The 24,123-nt window shown below is 37.7% G+C and overlaps 1 protein-coding gene across 3 annotated transcripts; it reads right to left on the bottom strand.

Moving 5' to 3' along the window:
- Positions 1 to 1,448: 1,448 nt before the first annotated feature.
- On the bottom strand, positions 1,449 to 22,733 carry LOC131777301 (uncharacterized). Of its 3 annotated transcripts, XM_066163388.1 has the most exons (16): positions 22,640 to 22,733; positions 22,225 to 22,279; positions 21,039 to 21,093; positions 18,493 to 19,188; positions 17,912 to 18,097; positions 16,625 to 17,155; positions 16,009 to 16,095; positions 15,775 to 15,846; positions 14,940 to 15,029; positions 11,714 to 11,782; positions 9,819 to 9,923; positions 9,369 to 9,635; positions 8,621 to 8,692; positions 5,671 to 8,033; positions 4,141 to 4,223; positions 3,149 to 3,356 (listed from the first exon to the last, which is right to left on the bottom strand). In XM_066163388.1, exons 4-16 carry the CDS (start codon positions 19,157 to 19,159, stop codon positions 3,281 to 3,283), a joined length of 4,668 nt encoding a protein of 1,555 aa, XP_066019485.1. In that variant the 5' UTR covers positions 19,160 to 19,188; positions 21,039 to 21,093; positions 22,225 to 22,279; positions 22,640 to 22,733; the 3' UTR covers positions 3,149 to 3,280. The 3 variants fall into 3 exon arrangements, with proteins under 3 accessions (XP_066019484.1, XP_066019485.1, XP_066019486.1); XM_066163387.1 differs by lacking the exon at positions 4,141 to 4,223 and having other exon boundaries at positions 1,449 to 3,356; XM_066163389.1 differs by lacking the exon at positions 3,149 to 3,356 and having other exon boundaries at positions 4,158 to 4,254.
- Positions 22,734 to 24,123: the final 1,390 nt, after the last annotated feature.

Raw genomic sequence — 24,123 nt, 5'->3', positions numbered from 1 at the left:
AGTGCAGCTCTATCATTTTCAAATTTGATCTTCCAATGAGTGGTAGGAAAGAAACGATTTTCACTAAGTTTGTCATTCTGTTAGCATCTCGGTTTATCGTTAGCATGCAGTTAAAAGGAGAGGGTTACCTATCTCCGTAAGGAAATAATAGACAATGTTTTCTCAGCAGACAAGCTTTTATTGGTAAATATGGCAATAAGAGCATCTGGTGAAAGATCGTCCTCTACTATCCGATTAAAAACCGTATTTCCGCGCCCATTTCAAATTTCGGCTTAAAAAAAAGGTGCTTATTGGAAGGAGGACGATTAATCGAGGGGGGCAGTTATTAAAGAAACTATCAACCTGTAATGATTTCGCTGTGGTTGAAAGCTGAAAAGTTGTAAATAAAGTGGTAATAGCAACAGATTTTCCTCGTATCTCTACTAATTAAGAGTGTGAGGACGGAGGGAAGTGAGCAGCTTGATTTACACAATAGGAGCGTGGGCGCTTATTCGAGGAAACATGGTACTTGCTTTCCTTCGACAATAACGCAACATCGATTTAGCAACCAAGAAATAATAAATATAAACAGTCATTGAGGAAAAACTCACGGACCTTTTCGTCTTGACATCGCTAAGAAATTAAGGGCAGAAATATCGGAATCTTTCAAGAATAAGGCATATAAGAGTAAGTGATTGTCGGTCAGTTCCTCATTCTTATTTCTTTGACAGGCTGTACGGGATGTTTCGTCAATTTGTAATCGGTCTAATACACCGTTCATGTACCGTCGACCAGATCAAAGTTTTTTCTTCATTTTAGTAGAAATACACGATTTACTTCCTGCTCTGTATGTTTTTCTCCTTCTCGCTTCATGGAATACATTTCAATCATGATTCTTAAAACGGGTTTTCATCACATCACAATTCAGAAATAAAAAATGGCGAATTCCGAAGATTACAAAAATATCCGACGGTTCCCCTACCACTATAGTTTGCAAATTGATGAATTTGACCGAGGCTTTTCTAACAGAAAACCATTAGGAGGTTAGAATCCGAGAAGGAAGGAAGGGAAGGAAATTGGAAATCTTGAGATACTATCAGGAGATATATGAGAAATAGAGGTCTCGTGGTGAGTTAAGGGAGGGAGGGGGGGGGGTGGGGGTGGTTGAAGGGTGAGTAACTTTTAACGCCGTCCCATAAATCCCGTCATCCTCTTCCACTTGGTCGATTGGAGCATGAGACTTTACGTGAGCAGTTGCACAAATAGAGCAGGCCTAAAACAGCCCGTCACTGCAGTGTGGATAAAACCACAGGTGTCCCAAGCTCACGTTTCGAGAAAACGCAAACAATTAACTCATGAAGGCGTCACACGTTGTGTAACTCTGTATGTGGGGAACAGGAATAACAGTGACGGCAAAACAAGCTTAAAACGGTAGAGAACACCGGAAACCACGACGGACACAAAAGATGTGAGTAAGTTCTAATGGTTTTACTTGTGAAATGTTCATACTTCGAAATATTTATCGTAGCAAATCGACCATGTTTCTTTCCCCATAATTTTCCTTATAACGGTTCCTTCCGTAACTTAACACCGAGTCACACAACGCGTGACGCTTTCATGAATTAATCGTTTGCTTCTTCTCGATACACGTGAGCTTGCGACGCCTGTAATAAAACATAATGGTCCGATTGGTTCGTCGTGATGACCTTCGCTGACATCACAGGGCTCAAAATTTTTCCCTTTTTCCTAATTTGATATAAATTAGTTTGGTGCACTTCTACAATTGCAAAACGGAACACTTAAAAACAGAACTTATCACTAAGAAATCAGCCTTAAAGGCTTAATATATAAAAATCAGGAGATAGAGTCAGTGTCTTACAATGTGCAATGTACAGCCACAATGGAACATGTCACCTAAGGAACAATAACAGCTTCTCAAATAAGAAAGATATAATATAACCATGACTTAACTGTAACTCAATTGACAATTTTAAGAGTACAACCAATACAATACTGAATTAAATTATTTAACAATTCAGAGTTAGGGAAATACTTGTCAAACAAAGTTTACCTTCTTCCACCAAACTCAACTGACTTTTGAAAGCTCCGATGACTGAATGTCAACCACAATGCAACCACAATACATTAGTTTCAAATGGAATGTTTAGAAATTTAGGCAGGCAGAAGCCTGTCCCAAATTAACAAACAGCTAAATTCATTCACAGCATTTTGAATGCCATAAAAATAAAAAAATATTGATTCTAAATCGCAAAATTGATGTTCACATTGTTTTTTTGCTCTTAGTGAAGACTTCAAACTGTAGTTAAGGTTTTGCTCTTGGCCACATTGAAATATCTATGATTTTCTGAAGAATGGCTGCATTGAGGACTTCTTATATTTGCATCAAAAGAAATGACAGTCAGCCTAATGAATAATTTAATTGTCAAGGCAGCACATAACCATTAGCCTACTAAACTAAAAAATGACAAAAAAATACCTCAGTCTCTAACTCAATGACATGAAAACCAAATTTTGAAGCTCAAAGCTGTAAATCAAAAATACAACCAACAATATTGGACATCAAAAAATAACCTAAAATATATCCAAATCCAACAATCAATTTCAAAAATGCAACACTCTGACTCCAGAGGAACATCCCACATGTTTTTAGTGATGTTGTGGAAGGGAGTTACTATATTGATGCGGGTACCAATTTACCTAAGCTAAGTGACTCTAAAAATACATTTCCTTATCTTTCATCCAACAGTTGATTGTTTGTTCATTTGATCACAAAAATGAAGTCTCCTACCATTGGTCAGAAACTTACCAAACTGACCAATCATCTTGAAATGTGCTTTGTTTAATCAGGTTTCCTAAACTTGTTTTCATATTTTGTTCAATACAATGACTACAACTTAGGTATTGACTTCTCTTACTGAGCAGATCTGAGGGAATTCTATCAATGGATGGACTGGTCTGGCCTGACAATTCTGACCAATGGTAAGTTTCCTTAGTTGCAGGCAGTCTACTGAGTCAGTCCTAGTCAGTTACGTTTCCAGGTAGGACCCAGGCTCCTCCTCGTCAACTGAGTCGGTAACTGACCCAGGATCCTCCTCATCACCTGAGTCAGTAACTAACTCAGGATCCTCCTCGTCACTTGAGTCAGTAACTGACCCAGGATCCTCCTTGTCACCTGAGGCGATAACTGACCTAGGCTCCTCCTCATCACCTGAGTCAGTACCTGACCCAGGATCCTCCTCATCACTTGAGTCAGTACCTGACCCAGAATCAGACTCTTCTTCTAATTTGCTCCAATGATCTCTCCAGTATTCATCTGATGGCCATTCTTCCTCAGGTTTGACATTCCCTTTGTCATCCTGTCATAAATCACAAACCAACAATCAACATTATCTTGTCAAACAACATACACCTGTACTTCAACTTGTTTACCCTGGTTACTTTTTATATGAAGAGAAATTATGCCATGAGTATGTTTGACTGAGTCAATTTAAAACAACTTTTATATTAAGGGATGTTCCTTGTAAGCAAACATCACAAGGCTCACAAATATTTAGATATATTCCAATTACATCCATGGTGGGGCCCATACTGATTACGTTATTAGAGAATTAAGTTGAAGTGTTCAAAAAATATACATAACATCAAAGTGACCACCTCTCCTAGAGTCTCATAGGTACTTGACCTGACAAGCCCCTGCATAGAATACAACTAAAGGTAACCTTTTATGGAAAAGGCTCCATAGTTCATGTGAGAATGAGGAACTGCTGATGTCTCCCCTTTAAAGGTTATGAATATTTACTTAGTGGCTCATCCACAGCTAGTACTCATTTTCAAACTTGGGAAACTGCAAAGGTGGACATTATTTGTGAGCATTTCAAGTGCTGCAATATTTTTGTGGTTCAGCAGCTCATCAGCTTAGCAGTCTGCTTAGTAAGTTAATATAAAAAATGTAAAGACATATCACCAGTTAGGGCAAGTTTGATTCAGACAGATGTAACCTTCATTATTATTTTTACACAGGCTGATTAACAAGAAATTCTCTGGATAGAGTAGGATAAAAACATGTTTGAACAAAGTAACTGCAAACCATTGACATTAGAGAATCTCTGCCTGCAAAATTTGAACCAGTATCTCTCTTACAGTGGTAGCATTCTTTCTCTACTACTTTTCAAGTGGAAGCCCTTGGTCATTTCTTTTCCAATCAACAATGTTCCTGGTGACTTCTGGTTAGGACCAGAGGGAGAAAAGGAAAATCTGTGTGAAAGGAAGTTTAAGGGAAAAAATTCTGTGGTGCCTTTACAGCATTTTTTCAAAACCTAAATGATATAGTAAACCACTGAGTTAATCAATCAAATAAAATTTACAGATTTATGCTAACCTTACTTCTACAAAACTCCCAAATACTATTCCAGAAGCTCTTTGGAAGGGAATACTCAGGTATTATAATTTTTTTCTCAGAGCGTCCAGAAACACACCACATTTCCTTTGAAGTTTAGCTTTTCCTCCATCAGAGAGAAGCTTGAATCAGCTTTAAAGTATGACATTGTTTAACAACTCCTAAGAGCTGTAAATAAAACAAAGTGAAAAAACTAGGGTCTCAAATCATTTCTTACAGGCAGATGCTCAGTTCATGGTAAGTACAAGCAATTGTCTACTCCCTCCATTCTGTTGCCCTTACGGAAATCAAGACCATTTTCCGAAGGAAAAGAATAGCTAAACGAATAAACAAAAGTCGAAAACCAGTCCTAGCAGATTTCCTAAATTTTAAGACAAGTTTAGAAAGTAGCTCCTTGATCTCTTCCAAACACTGACATTTAATTTCTGTCATTAATATCTGAAAACACGCGGCCGTCCTCACATTCAAGCGCACAGAGTGGTAACGCATTTACTTTCGTTTTACTTTATTTTCTCCTTTTTTCTCTGGTCCTAATAATTATTATAAAAGGAATAGATTTATCGAGGTTAATGGGATGAATTAGGAATGAAGTGTATCCTGTTTCTGTGTTTCCACTGTAGACACACAAAATAATATTCTTTAAGAGACTCAAAAACAGACTACACCCTTCAGAATTCACCCTTCTTCAAACGTAAACAAAGATACTTAAATGGGCTCTCATCTTCACTGAAAAAAAATGACTTGCTTTGCTTCCAAGTTTAAAAGATTAAATGGTAGAGACAAAGAGTGACTGTATAACGTTCTCATGCATGTAAGCCTTTTCAATAATTCGGAATGTAAAACTTTGTAATTGAAATCGTTAAAATCATTAAAAAACCACAATATTTGCTTCGCTTTGGATTTCCTCTCTTACGAACCGTTTGCGAGTCGGCTTGTTGCGACAAAATACAAAAGAATGTTATGAAAGCATGATTAAAACGGAACGAAACTGAGCTGCGAATTATGGACTGGACTTTTTCATTCTTTTTTTTTTAAGACTGGGGATTCTTAAGGAATCCATTTAGAAGATGCTCCATTTCAGTTCAACTTTGACTGTTGCCCGCACACGTGTTTTTCGGAAATGCGCAAGTGTCTCTTGTGGCTTGGAGATAGCTACATCGCAATTGCTCCGCGAACCAAGGGCGTAAAAATTCTTAAAACAACACCACAGGAAATTGAACAGAATCTATAAGAATTATGACTACATTTGTGCAAACTAAGATCACAAAACTTACGTGGTATTGTGTGTTCAAACAGGAGATCTTACTCTGACGTACAGCTGCACTCAATTCATTCACTTGTTGCTTTGTCATTTTAACTTCATAAAGGAACAGCCTCTCCAGGTGAGGAACACGGCTGAGATGTTGAGTAAGAACACTAACTCCTTTACCAAGAGGGTTTTCTGACAAGTCGAGGTGTTCCAGGCTAGGAGACTGGTGCAGAGATCTGGCGACGACTGCGGCAGGTTTGGCTGTTAAATTGATATTAACAAGTTTTAAGCTGTCAAGTCTGTCAGTGAAGATGATACGAGACACCAGGGTCTCTGTCAACTGAGCATCAATGAAGGGTTTACCATAAATAGCCATCGTTTCCAGAGCAGTGAAAAGTGGTAAGCAATCAGCCACCACCTTCATCTCTTGCCTTTCTGTTCCGAAAATACAAATATTCTTCACACAGGAAAGGCTCTGAGGAGTCGGACCAGTGATGCTATCAGTGTTCTGAGTCAAACTCGAAGCTGTTTTGCTGCCGTGTTCGTTCAACGGATCAACAAGACGCGTCACCTGAGTAGACTCTGCTTTTGGCGAAATGAGCTCTCGCAGCATTTCAGTAGGAAAAAAGTCACCAAGCTCTTTCCATATGTGTTTAACATAAACGACGATTTTTCTCTCTCTTTTCAAAAAGAAATTACCCAAAGAAAGAGGCGGAAACTTCTTCAATAAATCTGCGGCTTTCTTTTCGCCCGAACAGCTCAAAAATACTGCGTTTGTGTCCTCCGCTATAGTGATCAAGTCTCGATAGCTTTTCTCTAGAGAATCGTTGTAGCCAGTAAAAAAGATAAAGTCGGGTATCATGCCAGATTTCAGCAAATGTTTATTTGCAGTAATGTTCACCGTGTTAGAATCAAGATCCAAAACACCTCCGGTGCAAGAGGGAAATACTGAGCAGAGATCCAGCCTCTTCTCGGCCGAACAATAAACGTAGCTATGCGAGATAAGCTCAAGATAAATTGTTTCATTTCGATTCAGTATTCCATGCTCCAGAAACCCCTCAACAAAATCAAATTCCGACACAGATTCCTTTCTTCCAACAGACCCCACATGATGGAAAACTGCGCACGCGGCTTCTGTTGACAGCTCACAGGCAAATTTCAGAACTTCTCTCATGTTATCGATCTTTTCAAATGATTCAACTTTGGAAAGGCTAGGCGTACTTTCTCCTTTATTCGACAACACTTCCTCCTTAATGTGCCAGGCTGCAAGGAACTCCTGTACGGATTTATGAATGAAATAGGCCCCTTTCTCAGGATTGAGACTCGTAAGATTGACAATCTGGAAAAGCCCAACTTCACTTAATTTTTGAAAACTTCTTGAAATATTACCGGGGAGTTCGCTGCAGCGTACGTAAAGACGGCCTTGCAGAAGTGCTTCAAAGGCAGCCTTTCCAAGATTACTAAGGTCTTCTCTGGCTTCTGTTGAGGTCATTTTCTGAAATGGCATAGGCTGGTGACTTCCACCTTTGTGATCCAGCATGGTTTGAATGAATTGTGTGAATATGTCGGCCCGTGATTTTGGCAGTCCTTCGTGACGTTTCTCTTTCCACAAACTACACAGCATCAGTAAGAGGAGAGGTATTTCTGCCATGTCATCGAGATCTTTTTCTTCCAGGTAGAGCCTAAACTCGTTAAGATCTTCTTCACCTGCCATAAATTTTCTCGCAAAGGTTTCTTTTCGTTCCCAGCTTTTGAAACCTTGAATTTCTAACTGAACGTGGCTGGGGCCTCTTAACTCGTCACATTTAAGTTGACGCGTGGTGACAATAACGTGACAATCTCTTAGTTGCTCACCCTTCCAAATTTCAAGGATGGGTGAGTGTTCTTCTGCAAAGCTGTACTCATCGTAGCCATCCAAAATAAGAAGCACTTTATCTTGATTGTTAGTTATGTAATCATAGAGACTATCAACTGAGATCGGACCATCACTGGCCAGCAATTTAGACGCACGTAAAACGTCGCGCATGTTTCCCACGTCACACACATCTCTCAACTTAATCAGAAGCAAAATGCAAAAGTTCATTAGGATTTCTTTTAAGGCTTTCGACCAATCATATGCAGCCTTCTTACAAAACGTACTCTTGCCAATTCCTGGCCGACCATAAACAAGCATTCGTGTTGGTTTTTCCTTGAACATGTCGGTGTAGTCTTCAAGTTCCTCTTGTGTCACTCCGCTGGGCTTCCTGTGATCTCTGACCCAAGACAAAGGTGTGTAGATCTCATCAATCTGAATGGAAGAGCTGTCGTCCCATGGAATGATTTTCACCTTGCTAAAGGTGTTGTAATAAGACTTAAGCTGCTCTTGACACTTCTCAACATTCAACGGTTCTAAGAAAAATTAAAAAAAAGGAATTTAACTTTTACTGAAGGAATTACTATGCACACGATGCCAAGTTTCTAACATCACACGAACTCAAGTACAGCTTTCTCGGCATGAAAGGATTAAGATAATTAACCCCTGCCCCCCCCCCCTTTCCCCCCCCCCCCCCCCCCCCCCAATCCCGGAAAAAAAAACCCACCCACACTCTGTTCCTTTATTTTTCCCTTTGTCGGTAGCTCTTTTGAAAGTGGAGGGAAGATTAAATTTCCAGCATTTATTTTATCATGGATCAATAACGTTGGGAAAGGAAGCGGCCAAAGTAAAAACAAAAAACTTCATGAATTTTTACTTCGTAAAATTTTGCGCAGTCCTTTTTCTTGAACAAGAATGACAAATTGGTATAAGAAAAGGGAAAGGGAAGAAGTTTGACTGTCTTGTCACGAGCGTGAGACAAAGGAAAAATTTTGAGTCCTCACCAGGAATAGAACCTAACACCTTCAGATTCTGCGATCGGACACTCTACCGCTATAAGTATAGTATAAGTTATTAAAACGAAAGCTTAGTATGAAATTTCTTCACTTGGTAATTATAATACCTGCTAGCCTTCTTCGTTTTCTTTCTGAAGGATCATCTCTTTTACAACTCTCCTCTCCCGTCGAATTGTCTGCTAAAGATAAAAGAAATTTATACTATTATGAGATTTAAAATACACATCACTAAATTTGTGAAATGGGTAACAAGCAGGAGTCGAGATAAGTGCTGATTGAAGATGAAAATCTCGTGTGAGCCCGCACACGGAATAAAAGAGAAAAGGAAAATTATCTGACTTGAAGCATTGAAATTCATTGGGAGGGAATAAAAGCTAAGATTTAGATCTCATCAATGTTTTAAACTGGTCAGTAACAGTGAGGTATTTCCCAGAAAGGCAAATAAAGAAAATTTGGGGTCATCTTACTGCGCAAGAGTCTGGAGGGTAGTTGATAAGCGTGTTTAATCAACGATTTGTAATACCTATGATCAAAGACGAAAGATAAAAGATTTAATTTAAGACTAATGAAATACAAATACAACGCAGAACGTTATCCATGACCTCAAAATTGGAATTAGAACTACTTAAGTGAATTTTAACAGCAATGCGATTGAAAAACAAAGAATGCCTATGTTTATCAGTTTTCTGATATATATTTAACTCCACTGTTGGTCTTCAAGTTCTCATAAGCTGCTCACGTTATTCTTAACGAACAGAAGATACAGTGACCAAAAAGCATGGTGTCTGTGAATTTAGGCACTGTACCTGTATGTAATTGTATTTTAATTGAATTGCAAGATAAGTGATATATTACCAGTGATAAGTTGCTCAGCTAAATCTGTGCGATTAACCAGTGGATGACACAGTGCATCATGTAGGATCGTGTATGTTGCAGTTGAGCCATTCCCCTCTTTCCAATGTAGTAACATTTTGTAGATTTTTTCAGAGCATCCCCTATTTTCATCATCAAACGCCGTTAATCTTGCTTCGTCAATTTCTAGACGACGCCCGACTGTCTTCCAATTTTCGAGTTTCTGCGAAAGCCACTCTAAATCTTCGTCGCTGGGAACTCCTTGCTTCACTAAAAACATAAAGACATCACAACAAAGTATCAAGATGAAGGGATAGCGAGTAGTACGTATCGCAACTATTCATGCCATTTTGCTGGATCCACGTATTTTTATTTTACAAAGGCAGGGGGAAGGAAGATGAGGTTTGGGGGTGGGGGGTAACGGGCACGCCTATAGATATGTCCTCATTTTACCTGCCAAACGAGCTTTTCTTTTCTTCGGAGTTAAGGCGTCACTCGGAGACGACTCTTCATCACGGCGTTTCACCTTCGGCCGACGAAAATGTTTGGTAGCACCACCTGCACGATAATAAATGTAAAAAAAAATTATTAGACCAGAACGTATTATTTGAGCCAAGAGATTCATTGAAGCAATGGAGCTTTTTCCTTTCCTAATGAAACGTCTCCTAATGAATTTGTTTCAAGGCCAATTCACGCCATTGCATTATGCATCCCTACTGTGCATCATGTTACACAAAAAATGCACGTCCACATACGCGAACATAAAAATATATCTGTAACCTTACGCTTACAGTTGGAAGTTGTGTAGTGAGTGAATTTTGCGCTACCAGAAAACTACATGAAAATATACATACGCATCAAATGATCTTCCTTCGCTTTGATTTGGTTACCCACAAGTAAAGCGACACTTTTCCAGTTTCGAGACACTGTCAACAACGTACATAAAAGATACAGTGGCCAAAAAGCCTGGTGTCTGAGAATTTAGGCACTGTACTTGTATGTAATTGTATTTTTATTGAATTGCAAGATTAGTGATGTTTTACCAGTAATAGATAGTGCGCAAGTTGGCTATACTCTAAAGGATATTAATGCAGGTCGAAATTCCAGTAGGGATATTGCAAAGATGGCCGAAATGAAAGCAAAAACAAACAGCTTGATAAGTGTTCTCTTCCCTACATTAAAGGAACATTACTCTTTGGGTCTTCCATTAGTGTGCATGGAGACTAAACTTCTTCCCAGCTCGAATTTGCCCAAACGAAACATAAAGTATTGACCAGGTTCCTTCAATAATTTTGAAATATACAACGTTCATCATTTTCTCAGCAGTTTCCTTTGATGATAGCGCACTCAGCGAAGGGATCATGTGCTACGGAGACAACTCGTGGCACTTTAACAAACAAGGTTTCATGTATAAAACAACAAATTTGCTCCAACATAACTTGAAAGTTCATAAGGGTTAGCATCCATTTCTAACAGGAGTTTATTATAGGATTACTCTTACTAGTATTGAGAAATGTGAATCAAATGTTCAGTTAGCAATGATAATTTGGTTTCATTAACTGAGTTGATAACGTAAATTGGCCTATGTAGAGAGATTCTGAAACTGATGTTTCGAGCGTTAGACCTTCGTTGGACCGATTAGGAAATGTGGGTTGGGTGTGATTTATAAAATGGGGGTTGGGCTGGGGGGAAGGGAAGGGGGGTTAAGGCGGGAGTTTCTAGGTGTATTATTGGGGGGTCGGTGGTCTTCTTCCCAGAGGGAAAATGCTATCAAACATTCAACGGTTCCAAGAAATATTTAAGAAAAAAAACAGGAATTAACTTTTATTGAAAGAATAAATATGCACACGATGCCAAATTTGTAAAACCACACAAACTCAAGTTCAGTTTCCTTGGCATAAAAGGATTAAGGTAATTAACCCCTGCCGCCGCGCCCCCCTGCAAAAAACAAACCCACACTCTGTTCATTAAGTTTTACCTTTCTCGGTAGCTCTTCTTAAATTGCAGGGAAAATTAAATTTCCAGCATTGATTTCATCATGCATCAATAATGTTGGGAAACGAAGCGGCCAAAGTAACAACAAAAAACTTCATGAATTTTTATTTCATAAAATTTTGCGGAGTACTGTTTCTTGAACAAGAATGACAAATTGGTAGAAGAAAAGGAAAGAAAAGAAGTTTGACTGTCCTGTCACGAGCGTGAGACAAAGGAATAATTTTGAGTCCTCACCAGGAATAGAACCTAACACCTCCAGATTCCGCGCTCGGACACTCCACCACTTTAAGTATAGTATAAGTTATTAAAACGAAAGCTTACTATGAAATTTCTTCATTTGATAATTATAATACCTGCTAGCCTTGTACGTTTATTTTCTGAAGGATCATCACTTTTACAACTCTCCTCTTCAGCTGAAATGTCTGCAAAAGGGAAAGGAAAGTCAAACTGTAATGAGCATTAAAACGTGCCTTATTAAATTTGTGAAATGGGTAACAAGCAGGAGTCGAAATAAGTGCTAATTGAAGATCAAAATCTCGTCTCTAAAAGAGAGAAGAGAAAATTGATGGACTTCAAGAATTGAAATTCATTAGAACGGAATAAAAGCTAAGATTTAGATCTCAACAAAGTTTTAACCCGCTCAGTAGCAGTTAGGTATTTCGTAGAAAGATAAACAAAGAAAATTTGGGTTCATCTTACTACGCACAAGAGTCTGGACACGAAAACAATAATTAGGAGGGCAGGGGGATAAACTCTCTCTAATCTGGAATTTTAGAACCTTATCCATGACTACAAAATTGCTCATATCTCAGACTTTTTGAAAGTTCTTTTTCACAGCAATGCGACTGAAAGACAAAGAATGCATATGTTTTTCATCTTTCTGATATATATTTAACTCCGCTGCGGCTCTCCATGTTCTCATCAGCAGATAACGATACTCTCTACAAAGGACAACAAGCAAGCGTATCAGGAAATGGTCTATTTTTCTGGCTCAACTTTTCCATTAAGCATCAAATAAAAGCCCTTCTGTAATTGGTAGTCCTGAGGGACTTTGGCTGAAGGGAGGCGGAAAAGCTCGTAACTCATCGAGAAAATAATGGGAGTGACAATTTTTCTGCATAGGGGTAGTGGGTAGTGTAAATATGCACCAGTAAGATCAACCTCCATCGGCGCACCCAAGGGTATACTTGACCCTTGATGAGCGCATTGAGCCAAAGGTTCGTAAGTTTAAAAACAATTAAAGTTATCCTTATTGCAGTGACTCATTTAAACCACCTCTCTCTATAAGCAAGTCAAGTCGCCTTGTAAAAAGTCAACGCACAAAAATATTTTTTGGTCTTACTACTGATGATAAATGCAATCGAAAATGACTGTTTTCTGTAGAGAGCCTCGAGGCATTAAAGACCTTGTTTCTGGCGCACAGCTGTTTTCAAACAAGGCGCTCATTTTTTAGAATCAACATGTTTACTTAACTGAGGCGTTGAGAACAATAGGAGGATTGGGGGTTTTTAGCTACGTCAAATTTAAATTTAAGGGCCTATCGGCCAGAGTGTTTTATTATCAGGAATTGTGGGATAGGGGGGTTAAAATCTTCCAATGAACCCTTGAATACCCCTTTCTAAGTATAAAGAGGGTCGTAAAGGGGTGTTGGCATGGCTTTTACGGCTAACGGTTAATATCTTTTCATTGTTGTCACCATAAATTTTTCTTACAGTTAACTCTTTTACGACTAGCGGTTACGATTTGTCAATTTTTACGACGAACGGCTAATTTTTTGGCCGTTTTACGGCTAACGGTTAACTTTACAAAGACCTTCTATTAAACACTGTTACTGCCAATTTGAGATTAGGAAAAATGAAAACCGTGATCAAAAGTATCTAACAAAATGACTGAGAATAGGAACTGATCGACTATCAAATACGATTGAGAAAAAGATCAAAACGGTATCTTTTTTCCGTTAAGTGATTAAATATGTTCGAGACGTGAACTATAACGATTCTCATTTCACAAAATGTCAATATCAATCAAAAATATAGCTATAATCTTGCAGAAGATTGTGAGAGTTAAACTGCTCAGTCTTCATGCGACTGCCGAAAATTCAATGCGGAAATCTAATACTAAGGGAGAATTAATGAGAGGGAGATATGGAGAGCGAATCAGCATTTACTCAGAAGATTCAAGTGTTCCAACTCAAGAGAATGAATTTCGGTTTTGTACGTCTCACTTTTATAACTAAGGATGGAATTGAACATGAAAAAATAACATTATTTTGTAACAGGGAACGTCAGGCCTCTGTGTCCATCCCTCCGGTAAGATGGATTTTCATAACAAGATTCATACCAGTAGAGCCTAAGTTTCTTTCTTTAATCGGTAAGCTATCTGTGCGCGATAATCAATTTTTCATGAACTGATATGGAAAACCAATTGGCAGTTTATTCTGCAGTGAATCTATTTCGGTTTTGCGCGCTCATCTCTATAACTTCAGATGGATTTGAGCATGCAAAAATGAAATATTTATTCTCTTTTAACAAGGAACCTCGGGCTTCACGTTCCATCCCTTTGGAACTGTTTGATTTTCATCACAAGATAAATCACCCTCTCACTGAAGCTTCTTTTTATCAACGGTAAGCTATCTGTGCGGGATAAACGACTAATTGTCTTCGTGCACTTTTCATTTTCTAGCGGGTGTGATTTGCACGATCAAATACATAACTATTAATAGTTATAAAACAATTGAGATAGTTCGATCGCACTCATAGGTCAACTAGTCAGTTTAAACCAGAGTCTGTAGACACAGCTAGTTGTGACGCACACTTATAATGTTTGCCAGCGAAATTTGAAAACATTTCAAACTCAAAGTTTTCCCAATACTTGCATTTAATTTCAAGTAGAAATAACAAATATTGGAATTGGAGGAAAATTTCCCAATTTTTATCTGGGGTTTGGCTACCTCCCATTCTACTGTCTTATCGCTAAGCCGCATGCTTGGCACTGCAGCTTTTAATACACCTTGCTCGCGCAACCGTGCACGGCCCTTACGAACGGCAGCCCTTGCGTCCTTTTGATATTGAGATATGCACATATTGATTTGATACTTCGCTGGCCGCATTTTGAGACAGAAAACCTTAGTTTTCCGAAACAATGCAGAACAAAACAAGCTGACTACGTTGAATAACAATAGCAAAAACTCTCTTAAGACACACGCTTTAGCACGCTTTTTTTTTTGGCGCAGAACGCGAAAAACGTGCGAATGTTTTGAGTGTGCGTTGGCCATCTACCTCTGAGCTACTATAAGTTATTGAATAACGGCAAAGAGCACTTCACAGCATTCTTTGATAAAAGTTAAACGACAGAAAAAAAAAGGTTGATATCTCAGATTGGGAATAATTTCTCTTGAAATTAATTACTGGAAAAAATACGAAAACATTTAATGGCATTGAGCTATATACATGGCTAAAATAAGTAAAAACCAAACATTTTCGACACTTGGTCATCATCACCCTGATGATGACCTACTGTTGGCAACATATAGGTTTTATTTTTAAAATATTTTAGCCTTTAGCAGTATCTTTTATTCACCTTTCATTCTTGGAAGTTCCATACGTAGCTCTTTTAGTTCTAGTTCTCCTTCAGGATCAGACGTGGGAGATACAAGGAGAGGAACCGTGTCTAAAAACAAAGGTATACAGAGAGAGATTAGCATTCGATGACTTTTCTATATTTAAATAATTAGAGACAAGCATACCAGCTTGTATTTAAAGATAGGTACATGAGCACTATAGATTGCTTTTTTTAAACCAAGAAGCTTAAAAACCGAAAAAAAAAAGTCGAGAACAGCTAAAAAAGTTTTCAGTCTACAAGTAAGTATTTATTTATATGTTCATTTTCACATGGAAACTCAGTACTCTCCTTAACTATAGAAGAGAATGAGGTAAAAACTTGGTATTCTTGGTATTTATAACATTAATTTCTATTTCAAAAGATGACTAAAACCACACTCAGGTTCTTTTTTCATTTCTCCTTTCTTTTCCTAACAGCTTCACTCCACAGTTTTTCAGGCCAATTTATGCACCCATGAATTCTTCCACTTCTTCAATATCAATACATCAAAACAACAAGTCAGTGATTTGCCATGTTGTTTTCCTTAGTTGATATTGGAGCATGTGAGAGGGAACTGAAACCAAACTGAAACCCATGCTAGAATTTAATGAGTCAAGAAAAACAACTAAAAGTGGTAAACCCCACATCCTTTCATTCATTTCAACATGGTTTGATACCAGCTAAAATCAACTAAATGGACTTAAAAGTGGTTTTTTATTTCCCAATAACAAAAAGAAAAACTCAACCAACATGAAGAACCATGTTTCAATTACATTAACTTGAAAAATAAGTTCAAACTGAGCATCCTGTTCACCTGTCCTTCCCCTTGATTCTTCTAGTTCTCTTCCATAACCAGTAGTGGGTATTACAGTGTGGGGTGTAGTATCTAAAGGTAAAAAATGCAGAGAGAGATTAGCATTCACAGCCTCTCTTCAAATGTTCTGTTCCCAAGATAATTCTTTGAAGATTTATCACATAAATGTTATAACTGTTCACAACAACTTAATTCCCATAATAACTTAATAAAATATTTTAATTTCCTTTCCACCTTCTGATTTTGCTGTCTCCATAATCTTTGTCTTCTGTTCACATTTTCCCAGTTGCTCTTTTTTTTGCAGGCCTTCACTGGTTGAACCTGTGGGGTGGAATTCAGAGAATAAAGCACCTAAAATCAGGTTTACAAGATGACAAACACTTTAAACCATAAACACAACTCAAACTATTCTTGAAAACACCCAACACACAGAAACTAGTGAAATAATTATCTTTTATAGCCCCTCCAACAAAAATCTTGTCAATTAATCTTTGAGTGATGTATGTAATCTAACATATTAAGGAAAGACAAATACAACCCTATGGAAAGGAAAACATCAAGCCAGATATCTTAGTAGGAAAGATAACAGGTTACAGGGGGGAGATGTTTGAGAAACACAAAACATCAAATGAAATGTCTTGCAGACAAACTACTTCTTGCATTGGCATGGTTTACATGCTGTAGTCGGCATGAGTTTATTCATGAGACAAGTTCCATCAATCTTGATAAAAAACTGGACTCATCCCTCCATGACATGTACCCTACCATACTCCATGTTGAAAGACTGTTGGGTTTCATTCAAAAACCTTTACATGATAGGACCAGGTCTTGTTACTTTCTGTCTACCAACCTCTAACTGCATTTTTCTCAAAGAACATTTTGCATGCATTGTACTCTTCTATGTCCATTGTTGTCTTCAGCCTCAGCTCAGCCAGGTTCAGTTCCTTCAAGATCTGTTCAGTTACAAAACAATTTTGAACCATTTCACCCAGATGACCAGATAAATAATCTGCCCGCAACTTCTCCAAGTCCATTAGAGATTCACACTTCACCGTAATCACCAAACTTCCTCTAGAGACACCAATAATGGCAAATCTCATTAATGTCGCATATTCCAAAAATTTTTCGAACCCTTCAATGGACTGTAGCTCTGTAGCGTTGAAATACTTTCTGACAATTGATAGAAAGAATTCCTCTTTAATAGTGTGGAGATCTTCTGTTTTAGGACAAGACACATCTCCAGATGCAGCTGATGTAGCAGATACCCTAGGCTGCTGAACCTCTTGGTATCTGTCAGACTCTGTTGCCAGCATGCCAGTCTGCTTATTCTGCTCTTCAGGTTTCAAGTGATCCACATCAACCTTAATTTTCAATTCACCATCTGTCAAATTGTAACAGTCAAATTTAATCCTAATAAAACAAAATTCTTTTACCTGTTACCTATATAGCCATTGAAATGCAAGAACATGATATTGAGGCAACACCAATCAAAAAGAAAGCTTGTTAGCAATGAATACATTACCACATACAGTATATATCTATTGAGCACTTCAGTTTCAATTTCTTTTACATCTTTATCTTATTCCTTGGTAGAATCAAAATTCTGATTGATCTAAACAATTACAGTTTCAAACATGGAAAGATCTCAACAGATTTAGCTGGGGTTAGGATCACTTTTCTCTTGTATAGCAAAGCCTGTTGTTAACAATGTTGCGCCACTTTTCTTGATACGAGTTACAAGATCTCTTGGAAGACTTAACCAAAGCTGTTACAAAAATGTACATGCACCTCCGTAACAAGGCCTGAGTCTCCAAACACAAAAGAGTTACTCAACATGTTTGAGTAATTTCTTAATAACCCCCTCTAATCTCAAATTTTAGAATGTTATTTGTGAATTCAAAATGGGTATTAAAGCTACCAAAGTGAAATCTCAGACTTTTAAAAGTTCTTTTTCATGGCAATGCAATTGAAAAACAAAGAATGCATATGTTTATCAGTTTTCTGATACATATTTAATTCCACTGTTGGTCTCCATGTTCTCATAAGCAGATAGCAATATTCTATACCGAGGAAAACAAGCAAGTTACAAGATCTCTTGGAAGACACAACCAAAGCTGTTACAATAATGTACACGTACCTCCGTAATGGGGCCAGTCTTTAAACACAAAAGAATTACTCAACATGTTGGATACAACAGAAGCTGCCATAACACAAGCAAAAGTCTTCCATGAATTGTTTGTTGATGCAACACCCTGTACCAAACCACAAACACCTTTAACAACAATCCACTCCACCTTCATGTCATGAGCTACTGCAAACAGGCCTGAGGTAGAAAAATGAAAAAAAAAAAAGCAATAACGATTGGAATGGATTTAAACAATAATATTATAGGGAGATAGTTACAATTAATTTGAGCAAAAGAAGCTTCGTTTTTCTGCAGATCACTCTTTATGTTTTTTCCTTTGCTACTGGAAGTCTTTAAGAGATTTTGTGTTTTTCTGTAGGTATGTAAATTAGCACCACTCTTCCTAGAGAGTATGAATGTGTCGGGCAGGGTACCTTTTTGGTCATAACAGTATATCAAAGAGTAAGAATTTGGAATTCAAGAAAGAGTTTCCTCAAACAAAAAGTATAGAGTACCTTGCCTCCAACAAGAACCTGGCTTAAGAATCTAGCAACCAGAAGCCAAGTAAGAGTAACTCTGAGAGTAATTCTCACCTTTTCCTTCCATATCAACTGCAATTGCCCCAGGGTGTGATTGACACTGCTGTTCAGTATCAATCAAATTAGAGCAACTAAAAATCTCTCCATCACTATGTACTTTGACTTCTCTTGCTTCTGGGTTTTCTAATGGTGCCTCCCATCCATCAGCTGCACTTCTGACAAGGTTACCAACATCCCTACTCACTGGGGTTTTGTGAAAATCTGTTGTAAGCTTTGAAGATATCACCACATCTCCTAGCTGGGCTTTATTAAGATTCAGACTGTAGCAAAAACCAACCAAAAAGGTAGCCTTGGGTTTCAGGAGTGTGACAGCATTTTTAGCGGCAGTTTGAGAGCCTCCAGGATCTGAAGAAGGACACCTCACTATGGCAACTTTCACGGACCCACCTTCATCTTCATCTTCACCCATCTTTCCAAAGTACACAAATCCAATGGATTTCTCATAGCTTTTAAAGGGATTTCTCAAGTAATAATAACAAGCCAAGAACTCGCAATCCTCCACAGTCAAAAGCAGAATGTCAACTGGAAGATGGTCTATGCTCCAATCTGTCGTCTTCCTAGGCAGATCTCTTGTCTTCTTCAGTGTAATACTCAGAGGTGGAGGGTCTTCACTGCAAACCACTGAGCTATTGCACTTGTCATTACTAGGTCCTGCCATCATAACAAACTGGATCTGTGTTCAAAGTTTTCCTAGAAGTGAACAGACAAAATCAGAAAATAATTTAAAGATAAACATCAGAGGTAAACATAGATATTAAATTGTCCCTTTTATTAATGATTTGGACTGTAAAGACTGACTACTGCTAAGTCTGATTTTTTCAATAAATACTTCATCATCATTATCATCACGTATGCTCCATATTTCTATCTCTACCGATACAAAGTGTTCATTAATATTTAACTATAAACCACGGTTTGAGATTTCAAAGAGCAAGTATTCTAACCATTATTTCCCCCCTCAGGTGGGTAAAATTTTTTAAATGCAGCATGCAAAACCACAATGTGAAGTTTATAGGCAGTTACTGGTCTGGTGTTGATGAAACCAGAGAAAATCAGTTCCTAATTTAAAATGAAAAATGGCTTTTGGCTTTTCTCCAACTGTTGCTTTAAAAACCCTTGCTTCCAGGAGGTGAAGTCGAAAGGAGTCTTAATATTCAAACAAGTGTCACCCCTTGTACGTAATTTGCATCAAGGTTCTTCAAAATATCTCTGGACATGCAGTGGTTTATTGAAGTGAGTCTCTATCTAAAAGCAAGCTGTCAACATCTTCCAACTTGTGTGTTGTGTGGAGTGATCAGTGTGCTTTCTTTAAACTAAAAATTATTTTATTTACCTTTAATGTTATAGTTTTAATGTAAAACAAGAGAATGTAAACTGATTCTCTTGATGTGAAAGTATGTGTTGGCCTTTCAGGTGGGATAGAGGTATTAAATAATTGTCAAGCCTATTAACCCACTTCACCCCACCTCCAAATGATGCCAGAACACATCCTTTAAACTACTTCTTGAGACAGTAATTTTTCATGCAGATATCTCATTTCTGTATTTGTATAAGAAATATTAGAGAGAATACTACTGATTGTAGTTAAAAACCCATCAGCTTGAGTGCCAAGTTTCCATTGTTTACCCTTATCTGATTAACAGCACCAATCAACGTTTACAACAGTGACCTAAGTTCACCTCATCTGGTCACATCTAGCATTTATCAGGCAGAAAACATATCAGTGTAATAGCTCTCTGATTCTTAAATGTGCTTGCTTTCCACAAATGAATGTTGAACTTTGAAGGGAATATTTTTTTTCCTTCTAAACAAAAAGACCTTCAGCACCTAAATTAAAATGGAAGGCAGTTTTGTACATTCCACAGCTTTCAACAAGTAGATCAAATTAGCAACAGCACTGAAACTCGATCAGGAAAACTGTTTTTAGCAATAATGATCTTGGATAGAGTATAAGCCAACTCAGCCCCCGATTTCCTCAGACAAGAATCAGAGATTTGCATTTCGATTCGTAAACATGACTTGAAAAATATCGGGAAGAACGGGGCCATTCTGCGACTTATAAATGAAGGTCGAAATGAACATCGAGAGATTTAACGTACATAACTTAATTTCTGAAGATATTATCGATGATAAGGGTCAGTCTTGATTCAAATTTGTCTCTAATTTATCTCGTTTATATATTTCCATTCTATTGTCTTCGTTAAGGAGGTGATTCAAAGCGAAACATGTTCAAGTTTAATTACCAAGCAAATTGACCTTGCTATGTTAACAAATTTTCATGCTGCATTGAAATATTTTGATTTTAACACAACCTTGTAGGGATTAAATATAATTATTTGCTGCAGCTTGTGGTGGATAACGAAAACATTACCTCTCAATTGAGCACAAAGACAGAAGTAGTTTTTCATTATTGAAATAACAAGCATGACTTGAATCGTGCTTTGATGAAGCGGAAGTTCGGCGATATTTTCTGGAATTCAACTACACTAAACTGAAATGCGTACCAAGAAGACCGACAAAATCTCAGGACGTCAACTTACCGTTTGCCCGAGGTCCCAATCCGTCTTGTAAATGTTCAGCAAGATATCGTTTAGGCTGAAAATTGTAAAGCACCCTGGGTGTCAGTTACGATCAAATAGTTAATAACATTCCAAAACCCACCCACCGTTTATTCATACACGCATTATGGCAAGCTAATTATTACAAAAGTGGGTTGCATTCAAAGTTACATATCGAGTTTCACTTATCGATATGTGAGATTGGGACATCATTGCATCAAGGTTCTTCAAAATGTCATGCGGTGGTTTATCGACGTTAGTGTGTATCTTTTCTTGATTAATAGCACCAATTGACGTTTATAGCAGCGACTTTATGTGACCACATCTGGTCACATCTAGCATTTATCAGGCAGAAAACATATCAGTGTAATAGTTATCTAATTCTTAAATGTGCCTGCTTTCCATGAATGAATGTTGAACATTTAAGGGAATAAATTTCCTTCTGAACGAAAAGACCTTCTGCACCTAAATTAAAAAGGGAGGGAGTTTTGTGTATTCCTCAGCTTTAAACAAGAAGACCAAATTAACTACAGCACTGAAACTCGATCAGGGAAACTGTTTTTGGCAATATGATCTTAGACAGAGTATAAATCAACCCAGCCTACGATTTCCTCAGATGAGAATAGGAGATTTGCATTTTGATTGGTAAAGGTGGCTCGCAAAATATAAAAAAACGGGGCCATTCTACGACTTATCAATGAGGGTTCAAATGAAAATCGAGAGATATAAAGGGTAGAACTTAATTTCTGAAGATATGATCTATGGTAATGATCAGAGTCTTGATTCTACTTTGTCTCTAATCTATCTTGTTTATATATTTCCATTCTATTGTCTTCGTTAAGGAGGTGATTCAAAGCGAAACATGTTCAAGATTAAGTACCGAGCAAACTTAACTTGCTCTGTTATCAAATCTGTATGCTGCAGTGAAATATTTTTAATTTTAACACAACCTTGTGGGCATACAATATAATTTGCTGCTGGATAGCGAAGACTTCTTCTCGATAAAGCACAAAGACAGAAGTAGTTTTTCCTCGTTAAAATAACAAGCTTGGCCTAAATCGTGCTTTAATAAAGCGGAAGTTCGGTGATATTTTCTGGAATTCAACTGCACTCAACTTATATCTGTAGCAAGAAGACCAACAAAATCTCACGATGTCAATTAACTTACCGTTTGCCCGAGATCCTGATCCGTCATGTAAATGTTCAGCAAGATGTCTTCCAGGCTGAAAATTGCAAAGCACCGAGAGTCTTAACTACAATCAAAAATTTAGTAACATTCGCAAACCCACCCATCGTTTATTCATACACCTATTAAATATGGCAAGCCAATTATTACAAAGTGGGTTGAATTGAAGGTTACCTACAGTATCAAGTTTCAGTGATCGATAAGTGAGATTGGGACACCACTGCATCAAGGTTCTTCAAAATGTCTCTGCGCATGTAGCGGTTTATTGAAGTTAGTGTGAATGCAATCAATTAACTTTGACAACAGTGACTTTATTTTACCACATCTAGTATTTATCAGGCAGAAAATGTATCAGTAGAAGATTGAAGATCAACAAAACCTCAGGATGTCAACTTACCGTTTGCGCGAGATCCTGATCCGTCTTGTGAGTGGTCAGCAAGATGTCTTCCACGCTGGAGAGCAAAGCACTGTCCGGTTGAGCTACGACCGAGAAGTTCGTCAACACTCCAAAACCCAGCCACCCTTCACACCTTCAAGTCACGTGCTCTTTGAAACATCAACAGAAATGATTGCATAACGCTAATAGATAACGCTGTGGGGAAAACGCAAGTCACGCGATCATGCACAATTTACGTGTTTTTATGCCCTTTATTCAAACAACTTAGAGAAAAAAACTTGGGAGATCCAAGTCTTGTCAAAGTCGGAATTCTCAAATGCTTGTTTTCTTACCTTTTTTAACTTCAGCTGACCTGCAGGGATCATTTCCTAGCCTATATTTTATCTGCGGGTTAATTAAGAATTTGTTCATGCTTAGCGTACGTATATCGAGTTATGGATGGACGCGGCCCACCATTTACGACTTCAATTCAAGTGTTATTTTTAAACATCTAAAGGCATGTTTGCATAACGCTAATAACAAACGCCTGGGGGAAAATGCGAGAGTCAAGAGATCATGCTTAATTTTTTTTTATGCCTTTATTCTCACAAACAATTTAGAACAAAAACCAAGAGATTCAAGTCCTGTCGAAGCCGGAATTCTTAAATACTTCTTTTCTACACTTTTTTTTAACTGCATACTGCTCACTTGTGAGGATCATTCCTCATCTATATTTCATCTGCTGGTCAACATTTCTGACCAGATTCTTCTACGGGAACGAATAAACTTAGTAAAATTTGTGGGAGAAAAAGTTAAGGTTTGCTACGGCTTAACTAGTGGACTCATCAACAGTGCTGAAGTCGATTTAATAACCATGAGTGGAGTTCCTAGGAGAACTATTGAGGATTGCTTTTTTTTGTGAGAGGGCAGAGTAACAAATCCTGCAATCTAATTAGTTCTTTTAGTAGCCCGGAATTATTCTTATCTCTGCCCAAGGGCAAGGTAATTACGCTTTCGTGGGTCGCTGAGTACATCCCTAGCTTCTTTGCAATTTTTCATAATTTTGTTTTGCCGGAATTTTTTTTTTTTCGAAATGAATTTGTGGTAGCAAATGTGTCATTAATAAATTGGTTGACACGCGGCATAAAAACTGTTTGTAACTGACTTTAATCCTTCACAAAAGAAACTGAGAAAGTTAAGACTGTGAGGTATTTGTTGATAACTGAATTAATCGATGGAATTTTTATTCATTTAATATTTGTATCCTGTTAAACGGTGAGCGAAGTTTTCAGACCTACTACAAATACGCTCTCGGTAAGGTTTTGCGAGTCCGTTCACTTTGGTCATTTGTCGTTTTTTTTTCTTATTTTTATTTCTTAAAAGAGTTTATGCACCTTTTTCTTGCGTGCTTTCTCATTGACAGGTGTCAGATTGTGACAGATACCATGCAATCACATTTTTTTCTTGATGTTCTCTATTACAACGATATTGTAATCAAGCAACTC

This window comes from Pocillopora verrucosa, chromosome 3 (assembly GCF_036669915.1).
Source record: "Pocillopora verrucosa isolate sample1 chromosome 3, ASM3666991v2, whole genome shotgun sequence".
Taxonomy (NCBI): domain Eukaryota; kingdom Metazoa; phylum Cnidaria; class Anthozoa; order Scleractinia; family Pocilloporidae; genus Pocillopora; species Pocillopora verrucosa.
The sequence above is the reverse complement of the archived record's forward strand: the minus strand, read 5'-3'. Positions and strand labels throughout refer to the sequence as shown.